At 56.8% G+C, this 22,513-nt stretch overlaps 1 protein-coding gene and 1 long non-coding RNA gene across 2 annotated transcripts in view; both read right to left on the bottom strand.

Moving 5' to 3' along the window:
* Positions 1–670: 670 nt before the first annotated feature.
* LOC105548337 lies at positions 671–3,244 on the bottom strand. The gene is made up of 2 exons (XR_001007374.1): positions 1,903–3,244; positions 671–1,815 (listed from the first exon to the last, which is right to left on the bottom strand). It is a non-coding gene; the product is annotated as an uncharacterized LOC105548337 (long non-coding RNA).
* Positions 3,245–4,082: 838 nt separating this feature from the next.
* NPEPL1 (aminopeptidase-like 1) overlaps positions 4,083–22,513 on the bottom strand; it is a 34,425-nt gene continuing 15,994 nt past the window's right edge. Inside the window, exons 5-13 of the mRNA XM_011992298.1 lie at positions 18,959–19,048; positions 18,461–18,542; positions 16,567–16,709; positions 10,439–10,516; positions 7,332–7,432; positions 6,383–6,506; positions 5,837–6,013; positions 5,258–5,368; positions 4,083–4,760 (exon numbers count right to left, since the gene is read on the bottom strand). Coding sequence (XP_011847688.1) covers positions 4,602–4,760; positions 5,258–5,368; positions 5,837–6,013; positions 6,383–6,506; positions 7,332–7,432; positions 10,439–10,516; positions 16,567–16,709; positions 18,461–18,542; positions 18,959–19,048 — 1,065 coding nt within the window. The 3' untranslated portion in view covers positions 4,083–4,601. The remainder of the gene's footprint in view (positions 4,761–5,257; positions 5,369–5,836; positions 6,014–6,382; positions 6,507–7,331; positions 7,433–10,438; positions 10,517–16,566; positions 16,710–18,460; positions 18,543–18,958; positions 19,049–22,513) is intronic.

Here is a 22,513-nt window from a genome sequence, read left to right as displayed (position 1 = left end):
TCACTGAGTTTCTTACGCAGCCAATGGGAACGGATCGTTCAGATGGAGGCTGCCGTGGGTTCTAACTGCGCTATCAGTGAATGTAAACCAGGCTTCTAAGCTTTTTAATTGTGGGTTTTGGTTTTCAATGTTGTTTTCCTGACTGCAGAATGCTCCCTGGACTGATCCCCAAAGCCCTCAGGATTCCAGCGGGCACTGAAAGCAAAAATGGCCTATTGGCTGGATGTCAGGAAGGACTGTCACCTCCCTGAAGGTGTGTTAGCATCTCATCTGCTGCATCCCTGTCCCCTCAGCCCTGTGCAAGGGAAGAAAGCAAGCCCGGGCCATGGGGAGGGGCACAGGTCTGGGCTTTGGGGACCAGCCTAGCAGCAGGGTTGCACGATGGCAGCCCCTTCCCTCCTGAGCCCTATCTGTGAGGCCGTGGGGAAGGACCCCCGCTGAGGCCATGTTCTCCAGGAGCTGAGCCTCGTGTGGGTGGGGTGGGAACTTTGTGCACTGCCGGGTTTGCCTCCGAGAGTGCACGATGACAATGCCGTCCATGTGCGCGGGGCCTGGGCTGTACATGTGCGCGGGGCCTGGGCTGTACATGTGTGCAGGGCCTGGTACTTTTCCAAGGGCTTTTAAATGCATTATCTTGTTGAAGGCTCATTTGAGGCAAGGACTTGAAGCAGACGGGAAAACAACCAATTTACTGAATCCTGAATGGAGAGGAAGCTGAATGCAGTGTGTGTTTTTGCTGAATCTCAAACCAAAACAACCTTTTGTTAAAGAACAAACAAATAAACAAAAATGCTGAACACTAATTCGCCAGGGAACACAGTCTGAACCGAGGCTCTGGGCAGAGAATCAGGGCAGCGAATTCAACAGCCACTTGGGTTGTGGTGGGGGCTGTGGATGGCAGGCAAGCTCATGAACAAGAGCTTCTGGGGACCTGGCAGCAGGACTGAGGCAGGAGATGCTGGTGGGAGGGGGTATTTCAGGTGGGGGACCTGAGCCTTGAGCGAGGCAGGAATGAGGAGCCTGTCGCGGCCTCGGGTCCTGGTGTGCCAGAGTGGAGGCCCTATGTTGGGAACAGCCTGGGACAGCTTCAGAGGTTTCCTGGGGGGTCACCAGCCCAATCGGAGTTGCACTTAGAGTAATTAATCTGCAGCGGGAGGTGGCGTAGGATTTTCTAAGATGATTGAACATCCAAGCATTCCCCAACAGAAACAGCTTCATTCCATGCGAGTTGCCTCTTTTAAGTGTCTCTCTCTTCTATGTTTGCTGGCACAGAAGGGGAGGGCACACATGGGTGTCTGTGTGGTACAGGGAGGGCTTGAATGGGAGGCGAGGCGGAAGACCCTCTACCTCACATGGGTCCTAGTGGGACTCACACACCACAGGCCACAGACCAGTGCACACGCACGCACGCACGCACCGCCACGGTGACACGTGATCAGAGACGTGCACTTGGCCTGGAGTTCCTGCTGGAGACGAACTTCCCGGAAACCGCCTCACAGGCGTCTGCTCCCTCAGGCAGCAGGGGCCAGAGGATGGGTGGTGAGAAATCCTCTTCCTCACCACCAGCCAGAGGCCGAGTCCACAGGGACCAACACCCAGTCCCTTCTGAACGGGCCTCAGTGGCCTCTCCTGCACTCCTGAGAGTCAGGTGACCATCGATCCCTTCCTTAAACATCCGTCACAGCCTGTCAGAGGCAGCTCCCCGATGTGGTCGCCCTGAGTGGCCCTGGGTCTTCTGAGGTCATTTCAAATGTCTCTGGGGCCTGGGGCCGCCACTCCCCTGGTTTCCCACCTTTGCTGACAAAGACCTGACCTCTGGGGAGAGACTTTTCCCTCAGTTCTGGGGACGTGCATCAGGGTCCCCTCCCAGGTTGGGGACTGTACCCCTCTCACCCAGTGCACCCTCGCAGGCTGCACGATATGGACTGGCCGGCCTTCTTGCGCAACATCAGGGTCTGGCTGCCACAACTGAGGCCAGCCGATGCCCTGAAGACAGCCTGGTGGATAAGGGGTGGGTGGCGCAGGAGGATTGGTGGCCTGGCTGTGACCAGAACCGGGGCTGTGGCCACGACCTGGAAGTGGTCATCTACAATGACAGCCCCCAGAGCCCAGGCTTCCTGGCAGATGCCGGTAAAACGCTCTTCAGCCTGGAAGTGCAGCTTTCAGCTGGGCTTTCCACAGCCCTCTGGCCCTGCTCACCTGTTCTCACAGTGGCCTTGAATGTGTATGTGCAGCCCTGTGTGCCCTCAGCCCCAGGTGTGCACAAGCCACCGGTGGCAGCCAGATCCAGGGCTCCCTTCTCTAACATGGCAGGAGGAGGGGGCCTCCCTTTCCTCTCGCCTGCTCTGTTCATCACCTCCAGCTCCTGCAGCCTTTTTCCCAAAGAGACATTTCCATCCTCTCATCTCTTGTCCCTGTCTTTGGGATAACATCACCCAGGTGGGCCGGGGGATTCCAGGGAGGGGGTGGGGGTGGGGTCCTAGCCCCGCCTGCTTTCCCCAGCATCACTGGGCTCCTCGTGGCCCTGGTGATGCTCTCGGCCAAGTTCATCTGGGAGCACTTCCTCGGAGCTTTGCGCTAGCCTGCCTGTGGGAGCTCTGCACCAAGTTCATCTTCCTGCACTGCTTCCCGGAAACCATGATCAAGCGGACCCAGAGCACCCACCTGCCCCCCAGCACCGCCGGCCGCCCCATGACCCTGTTGCCAGGGCTCTGGCGGGCCCTGGGGAAGCAGCTATTGCCTCCTAGAGCCCTTTGGCCCCGGGGAAAGCCAGGCCTCTGGCTCACCCCCATGGGACCCCTGACACTGGCAGGCAGGCCAGGCCAGCCAGCAGCTGGTGCCCAGCTGGGTCCCTGGTCCTGAGGCCGCCTTTGTGCCTGCACAAGGGAGACTCAGTTCCTCCCCTGCTCCCTGACCCTGCATCCTGTGTCCACACGGGCGCACCCCTGGTAGGGGGAGCAGACGGTGCCAGCTGCCCTGGAGAAGGAGCCAGACCACCTCGTGACCTCTGCCTCCTCTGGGTGTCTCAGGGGAGGCCGGCGAGCGGGGCCTACTGCAGCGCCATTAAGCAAGCTAATGACCCGTGAAGGCTCCCAGCCCGGCTGCAGCCGCCCCTGCTTGGAAGCTCCGGCTCCGTCTGCCCGGCTGCTGCCCACAATGGCTGGCATTGTGTTGGGTGGCAGTTTCCTCAGACAGGGCCAGGACCTTGGAGCCAGTTCTTGCCGTTTCAGGCCCAGCCAGGGCTGTGTACACAGCAGGCAGTTAATAAATATTTGCTTGGGATCAGGCCCAGAAAGAGTCACCTTGATTTTCAGGGCTGTGGGGGCACTTGGAGTCTGGGGACCCTTGGGGTGAGGTGGCCAGGGACTCAGGACGCAGCCTGGGGCCACGTGTCCCGCAGAGCTGCAGCCAGGTCCTCGCCCTCGGCCCCAGCTGGAGAGAGAGGAGCACTGTCCCCCTCCCTGTGGGGCCTCAGACCCAATCCCTGCCTGGGGGGCCCCAGGCGGCCCTGCTGTGACTGAGGGCAAAGGGGATGCATGGCAGGGACGAGGTCCTGGCCTGCACTGTCACCCAAGCCAGTGGAAGGCGGGCTCCTGGGTGCCATGGACCCACTTCACCTGCTTCTCCTGGAGCCCAGGTTCAGGGGTTCCCTGAATCCTGACGGGCTCCCGGGAAATCTGAATTGGCTTCGGGGCCCTGCCCTTTATCACCGGGACAGTGTGGCCAGGGGCGCGGAAGCACAGTCAGCCTCGCACAGGACAGGCTCCAGGACCCTCGGGAGACAGAACAGCCTCCGTGCAGGCTGCCGGGCTGTGGAGACTTCGAGAGCCCACAGCGCTTCCGCCTGGAGTCTGTGCTGTGCGCACCCAGAAAATCAAAATGATCAGGAGGGCCAGGCCTAGGCCCAGTGGCTCACTGTGCTCCTCCCCGGGCTCCTGTCATCAACACTGGGTTGACCAGCTGGGGCTCAAAGCCAGAGCTGGTCTGGGAGAAGCAGGAGGCAGCCCTGCACTTCAGTCCCCAGACGTGCTCCAGGACCCGTTTTGAAAATGGAGGGTGGAGGGAAGAAGAAGGAGGCCAGGTGAGGGGGTGGTGTGACCATATTTAATTGAACCTCAAGTGAATTCTAAGAGGCCAGAGTGTGACTTCTCTTGCCCTATAAAATCGGGTCCCCTGCAGCAAGTCAGTTCCATCTTTCACAGGGCTGGGCTGGCTGGATGCCCTGGCAGCCCCGGCTGGAGTAAGAGCCTGGCTGTCAGCCACACGTGTGCCCTGCACAGGACCTGGGGCTGGGACAGGGCACCAGGCAGGCAGGAGGCCTCACCCCGGGGTGCAGAAGGCCCCAAGGGTAGCAATTTACAGAAGCTGTCTCAGTCCTGTAAGTAACTAACAGAAACAAGCCCCAGCGCTTGCCGGTCCCCTCACCGTGGCCTGCACCAAACTGTAAGCTGTCTCCTAAAACTTCAGCTGTTTCCACCACCATGGTGACGACCACAAAGAAAAACCGAAACCCATCTGAAGGGTAATCTTTCAATTGCTTAAAATTAATCAGTGCAAAGTGAGGTAAAAGATCCCCGTTTGTCAGGGCCGAAGCAGGAGGCTCACACAAGCCTGCGTCTCTTGGAGTCCCTCCCCACGTCCCCCTCCTCGACATCCACCTCGCAGCCCAGCGGGGACACCAGGTTCAGCAGGGGGTCCTCAGAGGCACGGCCGAAGAGCGCCAGCAGGAGGGCCACACCGAAGCCCGTGGCTCGCTCACCCTGCAAGCAAAGCGCAGGACAGAGACTCTGGGCGTGGGGCTGCAGCACGGGAGGGGCTCCTGGGGACCCCTCACCTCCTGGGTCCCCTCCACGTGCCCCACAGTCCCCTTCTCAGGAAGGAGATCCTGAGCACCAGCTGGAGCCCTGGGCCTTCCATGCTGCTGGCTGGACACACTCAGGGCCAGCAGGCCAGACACAGGTGGTGGGCAAGGCCCTGTGTGCTCTGCCTCAACCCCAGGAGCTCCTCAGGGTGGGGATGGGTGAGACAGAGGGCCCAGGGCCCCCTGTGGAGGACAGGCTGGCTGGGGAAGGGTCACACACAGCAGCCACTCTGTTCCCAGGGAGGATGAGACCTGGGCGGGACAGCAGACTGGAAGCTGGGTCACGGACACAGAAGTTTCTGATGAGCTCGGCCAGCAGCTCCAGAGCCAGAGGGACACTCTATTTGGACAAGAGGGCAGGAGCAGCCTGGGCTGGTGGAGAGTGGGGACACTCACGGCATGCACCGGTGCAGCAATGTCCAGGTGGACCCAGACTCCGGGCCAGTCAAAGCCGATGTGTGAGGCAATGAAGAGGCCAGCACAGGAGCTGGGGCTGTTGTCTCGGTCCTAGGGAGGCCAGGAGGACACAGTGCCTGTGGGTTGCTCCGGCCGGGCCCTCTCCACCCTCCCCCATCGTCTCTCACTGTTGCCGTCTGCAAGGAGCCCGGGGTGGCTCGGAGGGAGTCAGTGTGGGGAGGCAGCTGAAGCTGGGCTGGGAGGGCCTTGACCATGAGCCAAGGAGTCTGCCCCCACCATAGGCCAACGGGGAAGCCAGCAAAGGGCCTGACGGGGCAGCTGAGTCAGATCCAAGACTAGGGGAGAAACCCCTGGCTGTGTGGCAGGGAAGCCAGTGAGTGGCCCATGCCGTCTGGGATGGCTCCTGTGCCCCGACACCTGCCTCTCAGGCCCTCATCTGCACTGTGGCTGCTTCTGGGGGACCCTAGCTCCCTGGGTTCACCAGCACCCTGAAGGCAGGGCTCTGCCTGCCCGGCTCCACCCAAGTGGCAGGCTCCAGGCTCCAGGTTCCAAACCTACCGCCACCGAGTTCTTCATGTCAGCCACGGCTGAGGTGAACTCGCTGAAGTGCAGTTCGGGGCAGTAGACCAACGGGTGCACCAGGTCCCCACACTTCCTGCCCGCCTTCACGCAGGCAGCCTCCCACTCAGCGCTGTTGGTGAGCACCGCAGCGTGGTACTTCCCTGTGGCAATGCCCTGGGTGGGCAGGAACCCGGGAAGCATGTGGACGGGATGGCAGGAGAGAAACACCCAAAAGAGGGATTGCGAGGCAGACAGAGAAATAAGGGAGCCAGAAGAGAGATGGTTGAGAAGAAAAGAAAAAAACACAGGCAGAAAGGACTGTGGCCATGAAGCACAGAGAAGGTGTTTCCGGGCTCTGCGTCCAGCCTGGGTCTCGGCGCTGCCCACACCAAGCTCAATGGGCAGCTCCTCCTCCCTCCTCGTGCCCAGTTATGAAAACTTTCTGACGGCAGCCCCCACCCGCTGCCTTCCCCACCTCAAGGTCCAGAGGGGGGTGAGGTTCCCTGGTGCCGCAGCTGAGGGGTGGACCCAGGCAGCACTCACCTGAGCCCCGGTCAGGGTGGCCATGTCCAGGATGATGTCAGCCCCCAGGTCCTTGCAAGCATAGGACACGCCATCTGCCAGCACCAGCCTGCCCTCGGCGTCCGTGTTGTTGATTTCCACCGTCCTGGGGCACGGCAGAGATCCCCGCTCAGGGACGGCATTCCCTGGGACATTGGCGTGAGCCCCTTTGGAACTGGGAAGACCCCATTTGGAGCTGCCCATCCCTGTGGCTCCCCGAACCCCGACACATTCCCCCACTGGGGAGGCTGGGATGGCCCCAGTCCCTACAGCAATGCAGTGCCTGGAGCAAAGGGCTTCCATGACATCCCTGCCCTGCTGCTCTTGAGTCGAGAGCCAGGGACCAGCCATTTGGCTCCCCCATGCCTCAGTTTCTTCATCTGTAAAGTGGGTGGCATGAACCAGCTGGGCTGGCCTTCAGCACACTGTGCCTGGCACCCGGCAGATGAGGAGGAAGAGCAGGAGATGCGGGGAGGCGCCCGCTCAGGCACCAGCGCCCGGGGTTGGGGACAGCTCTTCTCTTCTGCATTCTGGAGCCACCTGCTCCTCAGCAGCCAGCTCAGCTTTGACTCTCCAGAGTCAATCTCAAGGGGGAGACCCAGGGGGTACCCCCGAGCAGGAAATCTGGGGGTCAGAGCTTCACATACCCAAATAATTCAGGCCTGCATTTTGGAAAGGCCTGTCCTGGTAATGCAGGGTAGACCATGAGCTCCTTGGCCAGGCACTGCAAGGGAGCCTAGCACCTCATCCAGGCGTCACGGGCCCCTCAATATGAGGTGCCCCTGCTACCAAAGCTCCCCGGCACTCTGGGAAGCAAGGAGCCTGCTGCTGGGCGCCCTCCCAGTGTGTCTGGAGTGAAGTGGCACTGCGGGCCAGGGAGGGGTCATGAATTCCAACAGTGGGCAGGAAGGAGCCGGAGGGTCAGACGTACTTCCCTGAGTACAACAGGTGGATGTCATCTGGCCTGGTCGCGTTGGGTCCCACCGAGTTCTCAGCCAAGCAGAACACGGCGTGAAGGTTGTCTCTGAAGCCCTGGGGGGAGAAGCGGCAGAGGATCCAGCTGTAGGTCATACGTGTGGGGAGGAGGGAGGACGAGTTGGGGGTTCTCAGACCCACAGACAGCAGAAGAGAGACTGACAGATGGCTCCAAGTTGCAGGCACCAGAGCTCGCCCTCCCTGCCATCCTGGGCACAGTCCTGGCAGATCCCAAGGCCAAGGTTCACCGCTGGGGTCTCCTAGCCTCCCCTGGCAGAGCTCACCCACCACAGTGGATGAGCCTGGGCACGGGCTGGGCCGTGGGACTCTTGGGCTGCATGGGCTGGGCAGTCATGAAGCCTCGCCAACCTGTGCCAATGGAAGGTGGCCAGCGGCTGCGTCCCCTCAATACACACACACACACACACACACACACACACACACACACACACACACACAGAGAGAGAGGGGCAGGAAGAGCTCAGCCTCGTGGAAGTTTAGGTGTGACGTTATAGTTTTCTGATGCCAAAATGAAGTCATTTGTTCGCTGAGAAACGTATGGCCAACAGGTGGTAGCGGTTCCTGCCCTGCACAGGCTCTAAGGGTGCCTTCTGACCCCAAGCGACCCATGCCTGGGTGACAATGTCAAATGGAGTGGCGCTCTCAGACCCCTGTCCCTGCCCTTCCTCTGTTCCCAGAGCCGAATCTTTAACCAGGATACATCCCCCTAGCACGGAGCATGCCTCAAGGGTGCTGACGCACAGTTCTATAGGATCCATCTCCTGGAACAGCCAACTCTTCCACCACGGGCGCAGAGCCCTCACCAAAGGCAAACGCTTGGGATGGTGGGCAGGGGCAGCCAGCAGTGCAAAGAGTGGCCAGTGGCAGATGCTGCAGCAGTGGTGCTGGGCAGGCGGCAGCTGTGAGTCCCTGAGGCCTCCCCGGGCCCCTGCTCAGTCCTTGAGCCTCACAGATGGCCCCGCACCCCCACGCAACACAGGGGAAAGAACTCCACCAGCCTCAGGGTGATGATCTAGGGGCCACCTGTCAGCTCCACAAGGGCCCTGAGTCCCCCGCTCCCACTCTCGCAGCCCAGCCTGTGTCAGGGACATGGGGCAGGGGCTTCAGGACCCTCAGCCTCCTCCTGTCAGAGCACCTCCCCAGATACCCCAGCACTGACATTCCATCTGTGTGTACAGTGCCCACAGCTTGTCCCTGTGCTGAGACCTCCTGCAGTCATTCCAGGGGGCAGTGGGTGTTTGGGAACAAAAGAATAAATGACAGCATGACCCTGAGGTCACAGGATGAGGCCACGGGGCTCCAAGCCACAGACACCACAGAGATGAGCTCCAGCAACAAAGGACGGAAGCCCTGCAGTCCTCCCAGAAAGCAGGGTTCGGATCTGTGGCCTGCCAGGGCAGACAGGTTTCCCAGAGCAAGCAGAGGCAGCACCTCCTGGGCAGGCACGTGGGACACGAGGAGAAGGAGGAGGGATTCTCAAATGGATGCTTTCAGCCTCCCGGGGAGGGCTGCTACCCACTGAAGGCTGGGCCCTGCCCCTAATTTCTGATCTGGGGCAGAGCTGAGAACCCACATTACTAACAACATGGAGATCCCACTGGAGAAGCGCTGGCTTAGAGGACGAGCGAGCTGCAGCCCCAGCGTAAACAGTGCTGAGGTCTCCGTGGCTAGATGATGTGACACAGAGACAGCGCAGGCACGGCCCTGCCCTCGCGGCCCTCACGGCCAGTCTTGGGGGGTCTCCAATCACCACGGGCGACTGAAAAAATCCAGGACTCAGCAGAGCTGGAGGTGAGCCCTGGAGCTGTCGATGTTCGCACACTCCCTGGGTGTTCCCCGGCACAGTCAGGACTGCTGGTCTGACAGAAGAGGGTGGCCAAAGATGGGGCTGCACAGTGAGTGCTTCAGGGACAGCGTGGGACGGCTCTCCAGTGCCACGCCGGGGCTTGGGCCTGGTCCCCCAGGGCAGCCAAGGGTTTGGGGTAGGTAAGTGGGGCTGGGGCTTGCTTTTTTTGGTACCAGGGTTGGAGGGTCGCTAACACCCCCAGAGCCCAGGGCCACCGCGCTCCAGGCGTACCCTTCCATCTTTGAACGCTAGGCTAGGGAGGTAAAACCTTGGCTGATGAGTCCGTGCACACGCTTCATTGGCCTGTTTCTTTAGACAGGGTCTCGCTCTGTCTCCCAGGCTGCAGGGCAGCAGTGGGATCTTAGCTCACTGCAGCCTCAACCTCCCAGGCTCAGTCAATCCTCCCCCACCTCAGCCTCCCAAGTAGCTGAGACTACAGGTGTGCGCCACCACGCCTGGCTAGTTTTTAAATTTTTTTTTTTTGTAGAAACGGGGTCTCGCAAGGTTGCTTTGGGTAGTCTTGAATTTCTGGCCTTCCAGTCATCCTCCTGCCTCCGCCTCCCAAAGTACTGGGATTACAAGCAAGAGTTGGCCGCTTCATTTGTTTCATAAGCACTTTTCATGGCCCCAGGGACATCTGGGCTCCATGGGAAGGTCACTCAGGTAACCCCCATGCCCACACTCTCCCCGAGTGATTACTGCCACTGAGCAAGGGCTGAGCTTTGGGGCGCCTGCCCAGGCAAGAGAGGAAGGGGGCCCGGCCAGGCCTGGGGGTCAGGGGTGGTGACTTGGCAAGACCAGTCGCCAGAGGCAGCTCTGCTGCAAAGAAGGGTTGTGGGAGGGGCACACAGAACAATGCATGCCCCTGCCTTGAGCTTCTGCCTGCCACATGCCACGTGGGTCTAGGCCAGGATTCCTCACTGAGCCAACTGCTCATGGGGCTCTGGAGCCAAGGCAGGCCCTGAGCGGAGAACATGGCTGGACCTTGTCCTCGGGGCCTCCCAGAGCAGCCCTGATAAAGGCAGGAAGCTCTGGGGGCCCAAGAAGAGCCTGAGGGCAGAGTGGGGACAGGCTCCCGCTGGGGAGACTCAGGTAGGAACATGGTGGTGCCTATGGCGGGACAGACAAGGGAGAGGGGAGCACCCATGGGGCACACCCAGGATACCCCGGCCGAGGGTGGGCAGGGCCCCACTCACCTGCTTGATTGCAGCTCTGAAGGCCCCCAGGACGGCCGCGGCACCCCCGCAGTCTCGCTTCATCCCTGGCATGGTAGTCTGCAGGTGGTACAAAGAGACCCGGACAAAGGTGAGCCGTGAGGTCCAGGCCTGGCAGCAGCAGCCCTCCACCCCCACCCAGCCCCACGCTAGCCCCCCCTTCCCTGGCTCCCAGGCCTGGGCAGCCCCCACACCAGGCCTCCTGGGCATCCACAGAACTCATGAACCTCCTATTGGCCAAGCGGGGTGTTCTCCAGAAGCAACAGGGAGTCTTTGCTATAGATGGTGGGGCTCCCTTTTGTTTTGACAGAACTTTGGGGCCATCAAACAGTAACTGCATGGAGGGGGAACCCGAGGAGATGCCTGGAGCTGCAGAATTCACCGTGGCCGGGCTCTGACATAGCCACAGAGACCCCGTGCTTTAAGGCCGGGCACCCTGACCTCAGTCCTGGGCTGCCACACCGCCTGGGGGTCTGTCTGCAGGGACCCTCTCTCTCCACTCCTCCGCACAGTATGAGAAGGAAGCTGAGGTCCAGGGAGCCTCTGGGGCTTGCTGGAGGTCCCTGGCCAGCACCTCGGGGACCTGGGTGGGCTTGCTTGCTTCCTGCACTCATTGTAGCTTCCTTCTGTGCTTATGGTGGGGAGGAAGCCTGAGGGGCTGCTGTCGCAATGCAAACCTGCCCTGGCCACCTGTCACCCCCCAGAACAGGGCCTAGCTTCCTCTCCCTGGCATTTAGAGGCCTTTACCACCTAACGAGACTTAGGCTCAGCATTCTCTGCCCTTCATCACAACTTTGAACGATGGTGAGGGCTGATGTTAGCCAAAATCAGTCACATCCACCCCCAGTGACACCCATCCACCCCCACCGACAGCACCAGCAGCGAGGACACCTGTCGCTCCCTCATGTCACTGCCAGGTCTACCGCCAGAAGAAGGGACCACCTTTCTACTGAAAACAAGTCATCTCTTCCTAGCTAATCTGCGAGAAAGCACAGGGTTGTTTAAATGGAAAAACAGGGCCTCGGATCTGGAATCAAACCATGTGCAAAATGGGTCACACAGAAATGCCTGGAAACGGCTGCTCACTGTACACCATGTCTCCCCCGTCACAGCTGCCAGCTCCTTCCCAATTGCAGGCAGAGCCAGGACCGGGCTTGCAAATACAGCTCCATTGATTGTGCAAAGTTTCACCAGCCCCCATGCACTGTTTCTGTTTTTACAGAAGAAACCATGTTCGCAGTGATTTAAGATGGTCTCTGCCTTTTTCACCGGGCTGACATTACACCCCCTGTGCTGGAGTATTAGCCACAGCCCCAAAGAGGTTGGGGAGCCCCTGGATTCGTTTCCACGCCCTCTGGGAAAATGAACCAATGCCAATTGCACGTTAGAATTTCCTTGCTGAAGCAGTAAAATTAATTTTTAAAACTCTCAACCCTTGGGTACAATACATTTTCCATATTCTGCGTGACTCATAATGCACTCCTGTTCTTGCTGACGGGCAGTGGTCGCTCAGAGCAGAAGCTCAGCTGTGATTGCTGGGGCAGTTCTGAGCTCCATGAGCCACTTTGGCCATGACACCATTTTTACTTGAAAGAAAAACTGACAGACAAATGGCACTTAATTGGATTTAGGTATCTGGCAGATATTTCCCAGAAAAGGAACAAACTCAGCCTCTTACTTCCAGAAACAGCTGACATTATTTATTGCCAATGGTATACATTTGAGCTTTTAAGCAAAAATCAGAATTTTGAAAAACTTTCTCCTGTCACCGTGACAACTTCCTCATACTCAATGACTTTTCTGATGAGATGGATGGTGATATTAAGTGATTTTTCGATACTATATAACGTAATGTGTCAAAAATTTGAATTTCTGCAGAACTCTTGAACCAATATTTTTCAAGTGAACATGCATATTACAAAAACCAAAGTGAGACAGAACAGTGGATTTAACTGCCACGGAGCACCAAAGTCTACTCGTGAGGCTTCAGATTCCATGTTATAACCAGCCTTTAAGAAGCTACCACTTGTTGAGTTTTGGTGTAATAGCAAAGAATGTTCATAGTTAGCTGAAAAAGGTACTAAAATCCTTTTCCCTGTTTCAACTATAGAATGTGAGAGCCCAGATTTTCTTGATAAAGTTGAACTGAAACAACACATTTCCACAGACTAAATCGGAAGCAGATGCCAGGTCCCTAGCTGTCTTCTATTAAGTCACTGACCGGATTTGTGAAAATGTACAACAATGCTACTCTCTCAGTAAATTGTTTTTTCATTTTGGAAAATGCTTATCTTCATAAAATTATATCATTTATGATAACATGCAATGGATTTATATGCTATTTTTAATGAATTATACATGTTATAAATTTCTCCCTTCTAATTTCCAGTAGAGTAAATATCAATAGACAACATTCTTATACATAAAGCCTCTTTGGGGTTGGTACTTGTTAAGAGGGTAAAGGGGTCTCCAGTAATGCATTTGAGGCCTGCTAGTCCAGGCTGATCTTGATCTGCCCTTGAAATCTTTGAAAAGGGAGCTGTGATTTTTCTTGCAAAACTGGGAGCTGGGCTGGTTCCACCCAGCTTGCTTTTTGAGGAGTGACCATTTCTGCACCATTTGCTCTAGACGCAGCCACTGGGGAGAATGCCTGCTGCGTTCACGTTTCACACCAGGCCCTTGGGATGAGACTGTGAGTGCCTTCAGGTCAGGATTGGGGTCTCTCCTTCAATGGCTGGAGCCTCAGTGCCCACTCCACATAGTAACAGCTCAGGAAAGGCCTGCTGGTTGATCCCAAATCCACGTAGAACAGTTCCAAGTGCAGCGGCGAAGATGGGCTGGTTTAAAATAAAAAACCAGGTATTGTTTCACTGGTGCCAAAACACCCAGCTCTTCCTTGTATTATGGTGTCTGCAGACCAGTTGCACCCTGGGAATAGGCAGGGGCTATAGACTCATTTTCAGAAGGTGATCTGGAGCCATGGAAAATGCCCTACTCTCTGGCAGTTCTACCAGCCACCCTCAGACCACAGCTTCCCCGGAGGCTGTGCGGCTGTGGCCTCTAGGAGAGGCCTATGTGGTCAGGTTTTTCCTTTGTGTTCATTTCGAGGCCAGGAGCTGACTTACTGCACAGGTGCAGCCACAGCCTCATGAGATGAAGTCAGGTGCAATATTTTCCCTAAGTGACTAGAGTTAGTGCCACAAGCAAACAAACGAATTCCCAGGAAGCTCATCTTCTCACACTGGTCCACAACAAACCGACATCAAAAACAAGCATCTGATCCGCAGAGAAGAGGGCCCACAACTCTACCAGCCAGAATGTAGCAGCTTCCAGGGCGACTGACCGCAGGTATTGAGGGTGCGAGGGTGGGGGCAGCCAGTACCAGGTGCAGGCAGTAAGGGGTGCACTATCTGTGGCGAATTTAGGAATCATAATAAACCGACTAAAAGTCAGTTTGCTTATTACCACCATGTGCTGGTATCTCTGAACAATGTCAGCGATAACATATTCCTCCTCCAAAAATCTGTTGTTGGTTGAAGTTTAAAAATTTGCTGTGGCTACAGTTGCGTTTTAATCTTACAAATAAAAGCTTCAAATTCCCCTATCTTTGTTACTTACCCTGAAAGTAACATTACATGGATGTTAACAGTGACCCGACACACAACTGGCCCTGACACTCGCGGAATCTACTACCCACATTCCTTCTGAGAATCGCTCTGACAGTCAGATCCTGTGGCCTGGCTCTGGGCACAGTCGGGGCCTCCAGGGCCCATGATTTCCTACCTCCCGGTGTCGAAACAGAGGACCCAAAATAAAACACAAGAGCACGGGATGGTCAAAACGAAGACGCGGAACCTGAGTTCCTTCAGTTCCCTCATTGCAAGTGAACACTTGGAGTTACTGTGTCCAAAATGTTTTTGTTCCACGGACATCTGAAAGCCACAAGAATCCACCCTGAAGAACTGAACACATGGTGGGTGTTGTGATTGCTGGAATTTACTGTGAAATGGGATTTTTGGGAATCTCTGCCAAATGATACCATATTAAAGACTTTTCCTAAGTATCTGTGTATCTGCTGCCTCACGTGATCGGAGCTCTTCAAAATCAAAATTAACAAAGAGTATTCTTGGACCAACTGTGAATGAAGATAGCTGACAAAGCTAATTCCTCTGCCTACTGAACATATATTAGTAAAGAAGATCAATTTAAACGAAATCATTGTCAAATGTGTAGATGCTAAGACCCAAAGCCAGAAACATTCATTCCACCATCTATCACTCCAAGAGACCCATAGGGAGGCACGTTTTTTTCTAAAAAAAAAAATACATGAATGCTAGTTGAGTGTTAATCCATTTCTGTTTTCTTTGTAGTACAATATTTATTTTCTTTTTAATTTTTTTTTACTGGCATGATAATAGGTATGGAACTTAATAATAGAAAATGTTTTTTTTTTTTAAAAAAAACCTTTTTATGATTAGTTTAATTTCTTGCCTTGTTCTAAACAGTTTTGTGGTTTTGAGGAGGGATGGGAACTACTCATCCATTCCAGGTATGAAATAAACTAGGCATGCTGGAAAGCAGAGCACAGCGAGCTGCACCAGCGCCACCCTGAACAACAGCTGACACCAGGGCTCAGTGTCAGGAAGGCAGCAGCAAGTGGTGGGGCCCGCCACGAACCAAACTGGAGAATGGGCAACACCAGGGGCAGGCCTGCTGGCTGCAGGGGAATGCTGCCAGGTGGGACCAGAACGCCAGCACTGGCAGACCTGAGTTCACAAAAGGCCGGAAATCCAGGCTTTGATGAGAATCCTTCCTGGTTTCAAATACAGGTAGCTAATTCAAATTTTCAAAACGCCAGGCCTCTGTGAGCCTTGCGGGCTACTAGTTTGCAGTGTCTGTTCCAGATGCACTCCCTGCTCCTTCCAGACCTCCTGAGGCACACACTTCCCAGTCTGCTCCCTCCCTGTCCTTCCCAGCCCAAGACCGAGCACAGCTGCTCACATGGTGTGTTCGCACGGTGTGTGGGATGAATGGATGGAGATAGTGCGGAGGAGGGAAGTTCACACGGTGGGTGGGATGAATGGATGGAGATAGTGCGGAGGAGGGAAGTTCACACGGTGTGTGGGATGAATGGATGGAGATGGTGCGGAGGAGGGAAATTCACACGGTGTGTGGGATGAATGGATGGAGATGGTGCGGAGGAGGGAAGTTCGCACGGTGTGTGGGATGAATGGATGGAGATGGTGCGGAGGCTGTCTGAATGGATGGAGATGGTGCGGAGGAGGGAAGTTCGCACGGTGTGTGGGATGAATGGATGGAGATGGTGCGGAGGAGGGAAGTTCGCACGGTGTGTTCGCACGGTGTGGGATGAATGGATGGAGATGGTGTGGAGAAGGGAAGTTCACACAGTGTGGGATGAATGGATGGAGATGGTGCGGAGGAGGGAAGTTCGCACGGTGTGTTCGCACGGTGTGGGATGAGTGGATGGAGATGGTGCGGAGGAGGGAAGGGCTGGCTGCGACAGGCCGACTAGGCCACGACCGGGGCTCCACAAGCACCTGTCCTCCTGGGATGGCAGGACAGAAAGCCACACCACGGGACGGGCGTCTAGGGCCACCTCACAGGGATGTTCCCGGGTGACTCGCTTCTGTGCTGCGTCCAGATTCCCCTCACTCTTGGGGGTCACGTGCCTTTGGAGGGTCTTGTGTGGCCACCCTGAGCGTTTTCTCGGTGGGGACCATGGCAGACTCAGAGACACAGGCGTCCCCTCGCCCTTCCCTTCCTCGGACAAAGCCCCGCAGCTGCAAGCCCTGCCTCCCTGGCCCTGCTTGCCATTCCTTCGGTCATTTCCGGGGCTGCTCTCGGGCCCTGGCCAGGCTTTTGTTTCCAGACCCTTTTGAAGGGTGGGCATGGAACCCAGGGGGCCACATGAAGTTGTCGCCTCAGCATGGGAACTGGCCCTGTAGACTCTCCCTGAACCCACCCCAACCCAGAACCCCCAGAAACCTTGCTGTCCCCCACCCCATGACACCTCTGAGAGGGCTGGCTGGACCCAAACTGGGCCCCTCCCCACCCCCAGAGCCCTCTGGAGAGCTGGCCCTGCACCTCACCTTCCCTTTGATGCTGAGGCCCCCAGTGTCATAGACGATGCCTTTGCCCACCCAGGCGATGGTCTGCGTGGCTCCGTCTGGGGTGTGGCTGAGGACAGCCAGGGCTGGGGGATGCAGGGCGGCTTTGCCGACCCCATAGATTCCTATGGAAAGCGTGGGGAGAAGTGGGTTAGGCTCGGGCTGAGCTGAGTGGGGAACTCCCAGAGGTCCCTGGAAACCCCCACTCTGGCCGCTGGTATTTCTCCTGGAAAGGCGCCTGCCTGAGCCTGGGGCTCCCGGCCCCTTCTCCTGCCCCTGGCCAGTGTGGGATTGGGGAATGCAAATTACCGCCAATGCCTGAGACTGCAAACAAATTCTATGCAATGTATTGTTAGGCAAGAAAACCCACTGAGGGAAAAAATATTGTATCCTTTCCAGAAAGAAAAGAACAGGATTGCAGAATGAAATTATTTTTGGATAATGCCTCAAGGCTGCCCCAGCCCATGCTCGTCCCCACTTCCTGAATCCTTTGAGCACTCAGGGACTGCAGCGCCCTTTCACGCTCGCTCCCACGGTCTCTACACCACTGCCTCTTTGGTTTACATGACACATCTTATCAAGGAAGCTGTGGCCCGTGTGTGTGCAGTCTATGGCTCAAAGTCCTGCAATAATTGAGTCAAATAATCATAGCAACAATGGTGAGGGCTAATCATGGCCGCCTGACAAACTCCAACTCATCCTGTTAGATCCACAGCAAACGCCACCTCCTCTGTGGAGCTTTTCCTGACACAAGCGGCCTCTCCCTCCACTTGTAAATGGCTTCTGTCTAGGTAGACACCACCAGGATGGCCCCTGTGACCCCCATGTCTGGGTATTCATGTCCTTGTGTAGTCCCTCCCCCTCATGTGGGCAGGTCCTAATGTCCCACCTCCAACCAAAAAAAAAAGGTAGAAGAGATGAGATACCACTCCTGGGATTAGGTTACAGAAAAAGATGGGAGTTTCCATCTTGTTTGCTCACTTTTCATCCCTCTCTCTCGCTCAGAGACCTCGTTCGGAGGGCGGCTTATACTGCAAGGAACTGCTGTCTCCAGCTAATGCCCTGTGAGGCCCTAAGACCTGCCAGTAGCCTGTTGTGGGCCTGCCTGGAAGCACATCGCAGGCCCCAGGCAAGCCTTCAGATGACTGCAGCCAAGGCCAACAACCTGACAACAGCAGGCAGAGACCCTGCACCAGGGGAGGATCCCCAACCCACAGCATGGTGAGGGGATAAGTGTTGTTGCTTTCAGCTGCTATCTTCTGAGTAATTTGTTTTGTAGCCTACGTAACAGAGACAGCCACCTTCCCCTCGCCAGTCTACAAGCACCATGGGGCAGCTGAGTCATACTTATCTGCCCCTCTGGCTCCTGGGCAATGGGGAAAGGTGGGCCTGGGGACTTGTGGAAGGCCTCTCTGAGGAGGGGGCATCTGAGCTGAGATGCACTGGTTGAGATGACCTCCACCAAAAATATATCTTGGGGGAAAGTATTCCAGATAGGGAGAGCCACCCGCACACAGGCCCTGCCTGCCACGATGTGAACTTGTGTATTCAAGGAACAGAAAGGCCCTGCTGAGCCAGTCCCAGGAGTCAGGGTGTGCAGCACGCGAGGACGCTGGAGAGGCTGCAGGCAGGGAAGGACTTGGATCCAGCAGCTTCCAGAATCCAAATCAGAATCTGGATTGCTCCCCCTTCTCCCCCAGGGATGGCTGCTTCCCAGGGTCTGGCACTGGGCTTGGACACAGGCTGATTCCTTTCAGGTCACAAGCAGGATGAAGTTTGGGACAATGTGCCATATGGCCCGCCGACCCCCCTGTCACCCAAGTGCTCCTGGTCACTGCCTGAGGCCAAGACCTGCAGGGATGCAGCCCCCACCCACCTCCAAATCCTCTCGTCTTCAGTTCCTCATCCCGGATGATGGTTGGGATGATCCCCAGCTCCTTTCCAACTTTGTTAATCTCCTGGACATGTTCATGGAAAAAACAGCAACACAACGACACATGAAGATGGCTGGAAACAGGAGAGGCCGAGGCTGGGGCCAGGGATGAACTGCTGCCTGTGTGGAGTGGGGGAGCCAGGCTTGGGAGCCAGCTTCGCGTGTGATGAAACCCAGGAGAGGGGGCTCACCCTCCGCACTCTCTCATTTCCTGCAGCTCTGGCTGCAGTCCTGCCAAGGGGCCTTGAAGAGGAGGCTCTGTCCTCCCCACACACCCTTTCCTGAGGCTTCCTAGAGCTGGGCGGACAGCAGCACTCCATCGAGGGCAGCCCTGAGGCCACATCAGGGTGTGGACAGCCCCTGGTTTCCTCTGGCTCTCCTGGGGGGGTCTATGACACCCACCCCAGCCTGGTCCCGCCCCCGGCATGATGACCCACAAACCTCGAGGAAGGTGTCGGTGTTCATCTCATTGCAGGGTGTGTCCACGATGCGGGCTGCTAGCCGCACGCCGTCTGTGGCATTTGCTAAGCACTAGGGAAAAAAAGGCCATCACTGGGGTCCTGGGACCAGGTGGGAGGCAGATGTTCTCCACTTGTCCCTCCCCCAGGAACACAAAGGCATCAGAGGCAAATGCCACCCACAAGGCTATTGACAGGGCAGCAAGGGGAGAGGAGAGAGGGAGCATGGCTCTCGCTGCCTGCCCCACCCCCAGCAACCCAGGGCCACCAGCCACCTGTAGAAAGAACCTTCAGCACAGCCACCACCCTGTGCCTCCACAAGTATACAGGAGTCCCCAGCCTGGGGTCCTGCCCTTCCGTATCTGGATCCTTTCCAAGCCCTGTGTCCTGTTTCTCCCTTCATCCTAGCTACAGCTGAAGGTAGGTGGCCCCTGAGTATGCCCTGAGCTTCCCACCCCTCACCTCTGCAGATCCCACAGCCCTTTCCCTCCCACCAAGATCCCAGTCATCCTTCGAGGTACTTCTCATAGGCCATCTCCACCAGTAGCTTTTCCAGATCCTCCCCACCAAGCAGAAGCACTCTACATCCTGAGCGCTTGAACCCGCTGGCCCTCCCGGACGCCCTCCCTCTGGGCCACTGCTTTCCTCAGGAGTCCCACGCAAGTCCCTCATGAACACTGCAAGACAGACGGGGTCTGGCTGCCCTAGTGCTGTCACTTGACACAGCACGGTTCTGGGCACGAAGGGGAGGGACAGAGAGAGGTCTCGCCTCATGGAACTGACGTGTCCACCCAGGAGCTGAAAACGTGGGCACTGCTTGCCTGGCAGGGCTTCAGAGCCCACACTTGAAGGCAGGGCAGAGAGGGGCATGTGCACCAAAGCACACGTCACGTGGGTCCCAGAAATGTGTCCTTCAGCCCTGGCTTGGGCCATTCTTTGCCTTCTCATGTGTGTCTCACGTCTGCCCTGGGACCCTCACTGTCTCTCAGCTGAATCTGCGGGCATCCCTGCCCCACCCTGTCCCCTACCGTGCACCCCCAGGCGCAGAAGCTTCAGACAGCTGGCTGCTTGCGCGGCCTCCCTCGCTCACCAGAAAGACAATATTAAGAGAAAAGCAGCGCCGTTTTGCGGGGGTGCAGGACAGCATCGAGTTTATCATCCCTGCCTCTAGTCTCATAATGTCAGGGCAGCAAGCGCCGGGTCGATACCGCAGCCCAGCCACCTCCTCCGCCCTGCAGAGGTAATTAAACCCCAAAGCCTCAAAGGTAGAGACCTGGAACTTGACAGCTCCGATATGAATGTGCCTGTGCCGTCCCTGCCGCCTGTCAGCAGGTTTTGTCTGTGAGGGCATGTGGGGACCAGACAAGGACTGTCTGAGAAGTGCGTCAGTGCTGTGTAACTTGCCTCCAAGGAGGCCAAGTGTCACCTGGAAGACCCCAGACCACGGCAAGCTCGGGGCTCTGACGCAAGAGCGCTTCTGCGGGAGGCAGGGCAGGGCTGTGGGTGCCCTCCACCAACACACAGCCATGCTGCACTGGGGAGGGGTGTCTCTTATCACGAGGGGAGGGCCACTCATTCTGTCCACACGTGCCAGGCACCATGCAAGACTCGGATAATTCAGAGACGTCAAGGGAGTCAAGCTCAGCAGAGGCTCACAATGCACAGTCCCAGTCTCTGCTACAGAGAGGATGAGGCCACAGGATGCAGAAGGGACAGGGTCCTGGGTGGGGACTGGAAGGTTCCCGCAGGGAAGAAAGGGAGAAGTTGAGTACAGGCCACATGGGTGTCAGATACTGGTGTGCTCAGGACCCAAGAGGGCTGAGTGGTGGCAGCTGTAGCTTAACACCTGGCTCTGCCCTTTGCTGGCGTGGTCCCAGTGAGTCACTCAATGTCAGCAAGCAGTTTGTTCAGCCCTAACCTGGGGACAACAGGACGTATCTCACAGGACTGTAGAGTGTACCAGCACGTGCTGTGTGCACACTCCTGCCTTGAGTGTAGGGCGTGACAGCTGACAGCACTCAGAAGATGCCACCTTGCACACAGATGCACCTTTGGAAGGTGAGCGAAGCAGGAGCTGGAAGGAGGCCATCTGTGGCAGGGTGACCAGGAGACTGCTGCCATAGCCCAGGAGAGCACCTTAAGGCATGGCACTGGGCAGAGCAAAGACAAGAAACAGGACACACTGGCTAGTTGGGACCAATGGGGTTGGGGGCCACGGGGACTCACTGCCCCACTGCTTCCATCACCAGATGTTTATTGGGCCTTTCTCATGTGTGGGGTCGGGTGCTGGGATCATTGTGCACAAGACCAGGTCCCTGCCCTCTGGGGACTCCCAACCCAGTGGGGAGTACAGGAGATCAACAAAGATGTGACATGTCTTACAGTAATGGTTTAGCTGACAAATGCGAGGGTGGTGGTAGCCAAGAGGGCCAGGCCTCCCTGGGGAGGGAATGTGGGCAGAGGCCAGAGGGAGACCATGCTGGGCTGGACAGGGAAGGATCCTGGCGCAGGAGCATGAGCAGGAGTGGGTGTGGCCAGTCTAAGGGACAGCAGGAAGTACACAGGAGGGGAAGGGACCGAGGGCAACAGAGGTCAGGGTGCCCTGCTATCCTTGGAAATAAGGGTGATGCTTGAGCCCCCAAGTGGGCTCTGTGGGCACCCCTGCCCACCTGGATAGCAGGCCTGGAACTCAGACGGAAATTGCTAAAGACAGAAGAAGCTGATGCTGGTGTCTGACCCTGAGAGGACTGAGCAGGTCGGAACACTGGAGAGGCCATGAAGAGGATGCCGAGAGGTGGCGACAGTCTGGGGAGCAGCAGGAGGGAGGGAGACCTCTGGATGGGGCAGATGCATTTCAAGGAGGGATGGCAATGCCCCATCCAGCAGTCCTTAGAACACCATGTCAGGACGGGGGCAACAACTATGTTTCCATGGGTTAAGAGGGAAAAGAGGATTAAGAAAAGCAAACCAGTTAGACTTTTTTAAAAATTTGGAGACGAAGGAAAAAAAGGGGAGCTATCTCATGCTGGTGAAGATGGAAAAATTCGGGTTGAGGGTCAGTGGTTGCAGGCCTCAGAGAGGACACAGTGAAAGAAATGAGGTGCGGCCCAACGCCGGTGTGGGAGAGCTTGCTGCCTGGGGTGAAGCGGACAGGCTTCCAGAGCCAGAAGTGAAGAACGAGCTCTGACACGAGAAAACACAACCTGGGTGGCGCTGTGGGCTCGGGGACTGGAGGTGGCAGGCGCAGAGCCTGGGACCGCTGCCGTGAGGAAGGGAGCCTGATGTCAGGCCCATCCAAGGGTCTGGAGCCGGGAAATCACTTCCGGCCTTGCAGCCTCAGAAGGATCATTCTCAGCATTGAGTGAAATAACACATGTAGAAGTGCTCCCTGTAAAGGGTGCAGCAACACACATGCACACACATCACACACACACCACTCATGCACACACCAGCACTCACACACACAGCAACACACGCCACATACACACCAGCACTCACACACACAGCAACACACGCCACATACACACCAGCACTCACA

Source organism: Mandrillus leucophaeus, unplaced genomic scaffold (genome assembly GCF_000951045.1).
Source record: "Mandrillus leucophaeus isolate KB7577 unplaced genomic scaffold, Mleu.le_1.0 Scaffold41, whole genome shotgun sequence".
NCBI lineage: Eukaryota > Metazoa > Chordata > Mammalia > Primates > Cercopithecidae > Mandrillus > Mandrillus leucophaeus.
The sequence above is the reverse complement of the archived record's forward strand: the minus strand, read 5'-3'. Positions and strand labels throughout refer to the sequence as shown.